Source organism: Mchenga conophoros, linkage group LG9, assembly GCF_057382185.1.
Source record: "Mchenga conophoros isolate Kocher_MC1m ecotype Shallow Benthic linkage group LG9, M_conophoros_male_GT1.1, whole genome shotgun sequence".
Taxonomy (NCBI): Eukaryota; Metazoa; Chordata; class Actinopteri; order Cichliformes; family Cichlidae; genus Mchenga; species Mchenga conophoros.
Window position 1 is genome coordinate 604,723 of NC_140534.1, and position 9,842 is coordinate 614,564.

At 40.4% G+C, this 9,842-nt stretch overlaps 1 protein-coding gene and 1 long non-coding RNA gene across 4 annotated transcripts; one reads left to right on the plus strand and one right to left on the minus strand.

Moving 5' to 3' along the window:
* Positions 1–3,163: 3,163 nt before the first annotated feature.
* On the plus strand, positions 3,164–6,308 carry LOC146566528 (uncharacterized). Of its 3 annotated transcripts, XM_085286020.1 has the most exons (3): positions 3,164–3,501; positions 4,478–5,074; positions 5,426–6,308. In XM_085286020.1, exons 1-3 carry the CDS (start codon positions 3,484–3,486, stop codon positions 6,101–6,103), a joined length of 1,293 nt encoding a protein of 430 aa, XP_085142146.1. In that variant the 5' UTR covers positions 3,164–3,483; the 3' UTR covers positions 6,104–6,308. The 3 variants fall into 3 exon arrangements, with proteins under 3 accessions (XP_085142146.1, XP_085142144.1, XP_085142145.1); XM_085286018.1 differs by lacking the exon at positions 3,164–3,501 and having other exon boundaries at positions 4,430–5,074; XM_085286019.1 differs by lacking the exon at positions 3,164–3,501 and having other exon boundaries at positions 4,430–5,074; positions 5,429–6,308.
* A 1,199-nt stretch (positions 6,309–7,507) lies between these two features.
* Positions 7,508–9,353, minus strand: LOC146566529 (uncharacterized). The gene is made up of 3 exons (XR_014893786.1): positions 9,251–9,353; positions 8,783–8,852; positions 7,508–8,583 (listed from the first exon to the last, which is right to left on the minus strand). It is a non-coding gene; the product is annotated as an uncharacterized LOC146566529 (long non-coding RNA).
* Between the last annotated feature and the right edge of the window lie 489 nt (positions 9,354–9,842).

The following is a 9,842-nucleotide window of genomic DNA, read 5'->3' on the forward strand; positions in this document are numbered from 1 at the left end:
GCAGAGCTTCATTAAGCTTGATTTGCAAGCCTTTGTTGTGTTTCTCCATGTCCTGGAGCTTGAAATCCATTTCCTTCTGTTTTATCTCCTGTAGCCTTTTTTCTTGAAGAAACTCTTCATTTGTGTGCGGTCTTTCATCAAGCTTTACTTGCAGCTCCTGATTCTTTTTGTCCTTCAGCACTAGTTTTTCTAGTGCTTTATCAAGCTTTGCTTGAAGCTCAAAGTTTCTTCCCTGTCTAGGAGTTCCATTTCTTTCAACTTTTGAATATCTTCCTTTTCTAGAAGCTGGTTGAATGATTTGTCTACTTGATCAGGAAGTTGAATTTTGTCTTCCTGATCACAAAGAGGAGAGTTGGGCTTTACTGTTTTTTTTCTGTTTTCTCTGAGACATGTTTGAATCTGTAAACTGTCACTCTGTTTATATCTGAATTAACTAATTTCAAGAAACTGTTGCAATTACCTGGACTGCCTCAGCCCAGGTGATGTAACATTAGCAGACAGAGGGTTTGATGTTGCAGAATCTTTGGAGCTGTGCCATGCTGAACTGAAGAGCCCAGCTTTCACCAAAAGGAAGAACTAACTGGGCCCTAGATTGCCCAATCAAATCTCTTAATGCCACCTGCCCTCTCCTACATTAACTGTGGGCTCACCTTGTAGAACAGAGTTGAGTGTGGAAGAAATGGCAAAAATATGGAGCTGAAAAGCTGAGAGAGAAAAAGAAATGATAAATAAATCAATGTGTCAAATTAACTGACATGTTAGCTGGTAGAGTGCCCACTGCATTATATATATATCATCTCTTTTTTATAATAAATAATCAAAAACTTTATTTAAACTAAGATTTTAAAAAATATGTGCAGTGATTGATGTGCTCTCAGACATGTGCTTCAATCCACACACAAATACAAAACAATCTGACCACACGTACAACTGTTTCACAAACTCTATAAAGCATTCACACTCCAATGGATGCATCAGAAAGCAGCTTGGGATTACAATCTTGTCCAAGGATATTTCGCCTGCAGACTGGAGCAGCCAGGGATCAAACCAGAAAACTTTCTGATCAAAAGCTGACTTGTGCTAAATGCTGAACGGCAGCCAACCCATTTTAGCCATTTAATGAATGTGCCATTTAATCTTGGCTGCAGCCAAGATTAAATGGCACATTCATTAATTACAGAGTTACGGATTGTTACATGGAACTCAAAAGAAATAATGAACCCATCTCGTGTCCTGTGTCTTCTATAGCTGTCTGTACTTTTACTTCCAAAGTTCATCAGCAAACAGTTTGCAGGCCTCTAATTATCAGGCTGTACTCAAGCGCTTGAATTCAACCTAAAAGCTGTGCTGTCATACAGAACCAAGTACCCTCCGCGGAAACTATAGCTAATGTCACAACTGGATCTGATGAGACAGCTATGATTTCTGGACTCGAAGTAAATAATCCTGAATCAATTTATACAACATCAGTTTGTTTGTTTTGCTTTCATAACAAATAGTTTGAGCCATATACAAATACAGAAGTGACAAATGGAAACATATTTACAATCCAAAGTCAGACTAACAGTTTTCAGTAGCACAGTCTTTTATTTACAGTCTGCTTCTCCTGGTGGTAAACCTCTATCACATGTTTGGATTAAAAATTAGGCCTATATAGCTGCTGGTTCCAGTTTAAGCAATATGTTAAAAATACTAAATTCTTCATTGATTTGAGCTGTGGGGTTTGCTATACACTGGCAGAAAATTGTAGAGTAAATGGTGAAAACAAACAAACCAAATAACAAGATCCTTGAATTCCATCTTTTTTATTAACAGAAACTCCAACAAATTTGTGCCCAATTGATAATGTTTGGGACATGAAAAGTCCAGTCCAGCAGGTGGCGGTAATGCGCCTTAAAGCTTTAACCGCCAAAAAATACAAGAGCAGAAGAAGAAGAAGCCGAGTTCCCGCTTTATGGCGTTTTTCCCTCCGATTATTGTCAAGACTGATTTAAAGGTAAGCACCGAGCTAATATTAATCCGAGTCTAGTTAATCTTGAGTTTAGCTCCTGAATGAGGCTTTCTGTTGCTCTCCTCGGTGTCTCTTCTCAAGTTTTTGTGAACAAGTTGGAAAAAAAAATCTGACTAAATTGACTCAAGCTGCTTTAAACTAATTTACAGAAAGATATCAGCAAAAGGTTGTGAAACACAGAGAAGAAAAGAATTTATTAGAAGAAAGCTTTTAAATGAGCTCATTGTAATCAGAGTTTCTGTTGTTTTATTAGCCTGTTATTAAGGCTACTTAGCATCTCTGTGGCACCTGCACAGCTTATGAATGCAGCTTGCTAACTAAGCTAGCTAGCGCCACCCTTCTTCCATATAAGGTCACTTCCGGCTCCAAAAGACCCAACATGTTGGCGGTAAAAGTGCTATAATGAAATACATTTATGAGAAATGTAAAAATAAATGTGTTCCAGGCTAAAACACAGCTGCCTTTATCAGCGCAAAGTTGTGATGAGGCTTACTCAGATGATGGCTCAGATTTCTACACCCACTCGGATATACAGATGAAATCAAGACAAGTACATCAATACAAAAATTCACAGGATTGTTCAAAAATAATAAATTGCATGAATATAGGAAATCTTCCTCTCAGTGACTGAGTTGTCTCATTGTGTCCTCATTTTTTATAAATCAAGGCCGGAGTAACCCAACCTTAAGTGTTCATTAAGGTTTTTGTCACATAGATAGAAAATAAACTCAGAGATTAAGCGGCTGTTATAAACAGAGTGATTAGTTTATGTAAAAAATGTAGTTTGTTGTTGTTCTGGTTTATGTGCTGAAAATGGTTTTATTTGTGTATGTTCAATGTGTTAGACTTGTACATAGTTAAATATATGATCAAATAATGTTGAATCCTGGATATGGATTTGTAAGCAATGAAATTTGAAATAAGGGGGTAGGAACAAGAAAACTTCATCCTACTCCTTTTCGAGCACACACATTCTGTAGACATAGATATTTACATGAAAACTTGATGATTTTTAAGTTTTGTTATTTTTATTTTTTTCTGTTGTTATTTCAATTATATTTGCATGTTTGAAATAGATAGATAGATAGATAGATAAATTTTATCTATCTATCTATCTATCTATCTATCTATCATTTCTCACGGCACACGTATATTGTCGGGTTTTTTCTTGGCCAGGGCATATTTTAAAGAGGAATTGCTCTCCTGGTACTGGTGTGCCATACTGCTGAATTTGGTATCGGTGCTCAAACCTTTTGTGTTTGTTTCAAACAAGTTGTCCACCCAGGGAAGCTAAAATGTGTTCTGTGTGTTCTCAGATGAACATATGAGACACTTTGACTCTTCAGTGCAGTGTGGAGCTTAACAAAGTTCTGTTTTCTGTCCCAGCTGATCAGGAGGAGGAGAAGAGTCTGACGGAGCAGCAGAGGAAATTTCAGCTACTTGGACTCAGCTCAGCCACTGCAGAGAAAACAATGAGCTCAACACAGAAGGTGACAGATACTAGTGTTAAGAAATACTCCATTAAAAGCTGAAGTACTGATATGTATATTTTATGCTAAACTAAATGAACCTTGTGCAATATTAATGTAATGTAGAAATAATGTATACAATGTATACAATGCCTACATCTTAGACGGTGACGTTGCCTCTAAACATCAAAATGAGCAGGAAGATGTTAAAGTGGGATTCAGCAGGATTCAACCCTAAAATCAGCTGTAGTGGCTCAGTGTGGGGAAAAGGGTCACAGCTCACAATCATTTCTATTGAGAGCTCCAGTAGATTTTTTTAATGTGCAGGCTGTGATCAGCTGACCTGCTGCTCTCTGTGAATTCAACCAGATGTCAGCAGATGTTTCACGAGTTGTCCTGGCTGATTTCCTTTCTCTACACTGACAGTACACTGTCTTTATATTAGACACTAAACTGTTGGTATGTGGGTGGAGCTCAGTGAATGAATGTCAGCATCATGAGCTTAAGTTTAAGTTAATCTCTGCTACACTTGATGTAATCTAACTCTGACATGAGCACCACAGTCACTGTGCACCACTCACACACTGTTCTTTACTTAAATCCATCACATTACAGTAAACTTGCCTGCTTATCCTGCACTAACCTGCAGAGGATTTTACTGCAGTCTTTACATCACATTGTGAGACAAACTGCACACAAACAGTTTGTGTGTTTGCTGATGTTTGTTGGGCTGATAGAATCGCTGCATTTGAAATTACCTGCCACATAAAAAATATTACTCCATTTATTCTCGCTCGTCTTCTGTATTGCTAACTAGATGTTGAAATACCGCGACCGCAACTTATCAGCACCTGCAGTCGTTCAGGTTCTGGTGGTGTTTGGTGCCACACTCCACCTTCAGGTTTAAAACTAGTGTTAATGGAGGGAGTTTGAAGCTTCAGTTTGTTTAATGACTGCATTTCACTCACTGCCTCTGTTTGTATCTCTGTCACTGCAGGACCAACGTGGACCGAGAAGTCAGCGCTCTCAGGAGGCCGACAAACCTCACAGAAGCAAGAGAGAGAAAAAAAACACCTGTGACGAGTGTGGGAAGGATTTTACCTGGAAGTTTAAACTAAAACAACATCAGCTCATCCACACTGGAGAGAGACCGTTCAGCTGTGACTTGTGTGGAAAGTCGTTTTCCTGGAAGAATTCCCTGAAAAGACACCAAGTCGTCCACAGTGGAGTTAAAGCTTACAGCTGTGATCAGTGTGGCAGAGCTTTTACTCACAGTAGCCACTTACAGAGTCATCTAGTTACCCACTCTGGAGTTAAGGCATACAGCTGTGACATCTGTGGAAAAACCTTCAGCCGGCTAGGGTACCGAAATATACACCTACGCATTCACTCCGGAGAAGATGTGTACTGGTGTGATCAGTGTGGCAAATACTTTACAACAGACGCACAGTTACAACGCCACATGTTTACCCACACTGAGGAGAGACCTTATCAATGTGACCTGTGTGAGAAGACTTTTAAAACTCCACAGTACCTGAGACAACACCAACAGATCCACACCAGAAAGAGACTCTACAAGTGCAGTTACTGTGAGGTTTGTATTTTTATTTTATTCTTGTAAGTTCAGTCTGACTGTTTGGAACAAGTCTGCTCATTAAATTGTGTTAGCATGTTAGCACTTCTACTGCACCGAAGAGTAGCTCTGAGCCATTATTCAGGTTTTCATTTCATTTAAGTGTAAGTCAGAGGTTACTGTAATATTAAATAAGTATTGCTGTAGTATTATGGTGGTAGTATTGTAGTTATTGTAGCCCAGTAAACTGAGTGTGTTAATTGAAACAGTAAAATGTAATTGGACGTCTGCAGAGATGCTCTTTATTTCAGGCGACTTTCAGGATAAAAGTGTTGAAGGACTGACTTACACTGTCTTTGTGTCTTTGTTTAGAAGCAGAGCGACACAGATGGATCCACTTCTCAACCCTGTCATCGCTGTGGTGGTGGGAAAGACTTTCGTTGTGACATCTGTGGAAAAACTTTCAGTCTGCAAGCCAGCCTAAAAATACATCAACGTAAACACACTGGAGACAAACTGAAATACTGCAAAGAATGTGGGAGAAGCTTCCCCACATCAGCTAAGTTAAAACGACATGAACTCTTTCACAGTGGGGTCAAAAAGCACCTCTGTGATCAGTGTGGGTCATCCTTCACCACTGCAGGTCAGCTTAAAACACACAAACGAGTCCACACAGGAGCGAAACCATACAAGTGCAGACACTGTGACAAAAGCTTCTCACGTTCAAGTAATCGTAACGAGCATGAACGTACACACATGGAAGGAAACTACAGCTGTGAGCAGTGTGACAAGAGCTTCAGTAATCTCAGTTCATACTCTGCACACAAACGATCCCACGTTACTAATAAACTGTTTCACTGTTACCACTGTGCCAAAACATTCACTTCATCATCTGCTCTGTGCAAACATCAGCGCGATCACGCAGGGCTGAAATCGTTCCCATCACAGGATCAGAGTGAATCTGAAGAGAGAGAAACATCCTCTGGTTTCAGAGTCCAACTTAAAACCCTGGAGATCAGGCTCCACAGAGCTCAGGTCGGCTCTCCTTAAGTTTAAGTTAAAGTTCAAATGAGGCTGTGAATCAAACTTCCTGTAGTTCCATTTTAATCTTTATAAATTGTTCTTCTGTTTGTGTTCAGTCGTTACCTTTTTTTTTCAGTGGTTGGATTAAAAATCAGTTTTCTGTTGTTTAAGTTTTTATTGAATGTATTTTGTTAAATAAAGTTAAAATATTGTTAAATAAAGAATTGTTTGAACGACAAAGATTTTGAGCCATGATGTCATTTCCTGTATTTCAGAGTAAAGACTGAAGTAACAAATGGAAACATGTTTACAGTCATGGAATAAACACTGATGGGTCATCTGTAGGAAGTTCTATTGCTGACCTGACAGACTCGACCTTGTTTACAAAGAAAGAAAGGAACTGATGACATGTGTCAGCAGAGGCTTTCAGGGTTGTTTAGAGTAGAGCTGATAGTCTTAAAGAGAACACGGCGATTATGACAATTTAACACAATGATCTGAGAAAAATATCTGTTTCTCTCATTTTTACTGTATTCTGATCAAATTTCTAACATTCTTTTAACATTTCAAAAGAATTTGTCTTTCTTCCACTTTCACACTTGGCCCTAAAAACACCAACATCCGTGCATCACCCTTGTGTCAGTCTAATGAACCTAACATGTGAGTGATACATAACACACATTCACACTGGCTGCATATATCAGTCCGGGGGGGCAGAGCAGAACTCTGTATGAATCAGACGCGCTCACATATTCAGGCTTTCCAGAGGCGTTTACCATCAGAAGAAGCAGAACAATGAATCATCAGCACCCCGCAGAAGAACACAGCAAGCAACAACTCTAACAATAAAGACGTGCTGGAGCCAAAAGATGCAGATAGCGAGTTTTAAACGATAACGCACAGGATCAAAGGGGGAGAGGGTAAAAACCCACTGCCTCCTGAGATAAAGATCAGCAAGTCAAGCTGGCAGCAGACGACACAAAACGCTCTCTGGAGGAGGCGGCGACTGTGGAGCAGGCCGACGAAGAGGCGGATCGGCAGACAGGAAGCTCCCGGGGTCCCACAACAAGATGTTGCGCGTCAGACCGGAGCAGGATATCCCCATGTTGGTGACACTGCCCATCGAGGTACAGCCCAACTTGGCAAACCAACCCTTCCCTTTCTTGGACACCACACTGGCTGATCTGGGCATCCAAGACTGAGTCTCACTCCGTGTGGGGACGTTTTTTTGTTTTTGTTTGTTTTTTAAGAAGCAATCATGTGTATATATTCAGCTCAGAGCTGAAGGAGAGGGTGGTTTGGGTTGACACCAAGAAGACCCATCCTAGAGGTACGGCGGTGGGATCCAACTGCAGGGATGTGGTCAGATGGCAGTCTGTGGAAATCAGGTGACAATGAGAGCAACTTGATTTTCCTATTTTGTCCTTCAGATACGAGTGAAAGCCCAGATGCCAGGAGACAAGCAGCTCCAGGAGGTCCTGTACAGCACCGAGGTCCACACTGACCGCTCCTTCTGCTGCACTGGAATGGATATCCTGCCCTGGAAACAGACGTGTGCAGGTCTAGAAGCAGTTTAAATCCCATACTTTTTTGATCTGTGAGGCTCTTAATGTCACGTCTGCAGCCATGAAAGTCAGCTCAGGGTTTCTTGATTCTGATTTTTCTTTGCTGTGTCACATTTAGCTCATATCTGCATTGCCATGCCCTGAAAACAAGCTGCCGAGCTTTAGTCAGGCTCAGGGACAACGGGAGATCTGAGGAGCAACACGATGAGAACAACTAAAACTGAACAAACTTAACATCTGATTACCTTTTTTATTTGTAAGAAAAAGTTTAACATGAACGCGCCAACTGTCCACAGCAAAGCTTATTATGACAAGACTGCTTTTATTCAGTGATGTCAAAGTGTCATCACTTCATACCTCTGAACTGACATTAGATGTATTGCATACCTTGTTAGAATTACACTGTTGAAGCATTTGTAAAAAGCTTCTGTCCTTGTTAATTTATGTTTTAGGATAAGTTTTTGGGCTGTGTAAGGTCACAGGTTGCATTTCTGAGCAGAGTAGTAAAGGTAAAGTAAGTGTTTTCAAAACTAGCCACTCAGCATGTGTACAAACAGTGAGAAATCTCTGAAGAAAACCGTTTGAAGGAGCAAGAGCACACGCTTTTCTCCACAGGTTAAAGCCCGCTGACTCCCAAAGAGCAATGGGAATGAAAAACTCTCCTTAGCAGATTAAATCCATTACTTCACACTCTTGAGAACAAAGCAAGAAGTGTGTCCAAACCGCGTAAAGAACAGCAGCAGCGATTTATAGTGAAGCAGGAAATCAAAATACAGAACACAGGATGGTGAACCCGAACTCCTAACATAAGAAAAAGTAAACACGGCATGCACGTTAACAAGGGTCTCTGCTGTGCAGGAAGTGAGGTCACAGCTGCTTGGACCTCAGCACTGTGGTTCTGGGCAAACTTTCTCATGAGTGCTACTGAAATGTTCTGGCTTTCTGTGGAGGAGAAACAAACTGAGAGTTAGAGGTCAACACTGGAGACAGATCACTACAAAAGAACCAAATACTGATGAGAGTGCTGTGCACGATGCTAAGAGACATTAGATATGAAGCTCTGAGTCATGAGGGTTCATTCAAAGGAATTTTAACATGCAATCTGATGAGTTATTCTGCATGTGGCCATAGAAATCTTCACCTTTATCAACATCCTTGTTGCCCACGACATGACTGGAAGCAGCAACTATGGGTTTCATTAAATTCACGACCTGAAAGAGATAAAAAAAATAAAATAAAAACATTTAAGAAAAAAGTGTAATTAAAAATATTTTTAAAATTTAGGGACAAAATGCACAATGTGAAGTAATTCAAGATTTACATCAGAGCATGTCAAAGTTTCTGCATGTGTTGGATTGTAAGAATAACTGATTTAACATTTAATAAAAGAAATGATTGGTTGGAAGTTTTTCCTTTCAAAGCATCTTTCTAAACATGTGAACAGCTGCTCTTTAATAATCAATATGAATCAAAGACTTCTGTCAACACAAAATAAATGTAAGGAAACCCATCCAGTTTCTATAACTGACGACAAGCTTGGACCACAGTGATCTAAACTCATCCTCTACATTGGAAATGTAAACAAATGTAAATGTGGTTTTTACTGTACCAGAGCAGGGCTGTGTGTGTAGAGCACAGCCAGGCAGCTGAACACTGTATTGTTCTCTTTTTGGTCCTCTTCGAGCGGGAGACGAGCCACCAAAGCTGGCAACACCGGTCAGTGAACACATTCAGTTTTCAGGCCCCTCTTCTGTGGAACCAGCTTCCAGTTTGGATTCAGGAGACAAGATTTCAAGATTAGGCTTAAAACTTTCCTCTTTGGTAAAGTATATATTTAGGGCTGGACCAGGTGACCCTGAATCCTCCCTTAGTTATGCTGCAATAGATGTAGCCTGCTGGGGATTCCCATGATGCATTGAGTTTTTCCTTTCCAGTCTCCTTTCTCACTCAGTATGAGTTAATAGACGTCTCTGCATTGAATCATATCTGTTATTAACCTCTGTCTCTCTTCCACAGCATGTCTTTATCCTGTTTTCCTTCTCTCACCCCAACCGGTCGCAGCAGATGGCCCCGCCCCTCCCTGAGCCTGGTTCTGCTGGAGGTTTCTTCCTGTTAAAAGGGAGTTTTTCCTTCCCACTGTCGCCAAAGTGCTTGCTCATAGGGGGTCATATGATTGTTGGGTTTTTCTCTGTATCTATGAA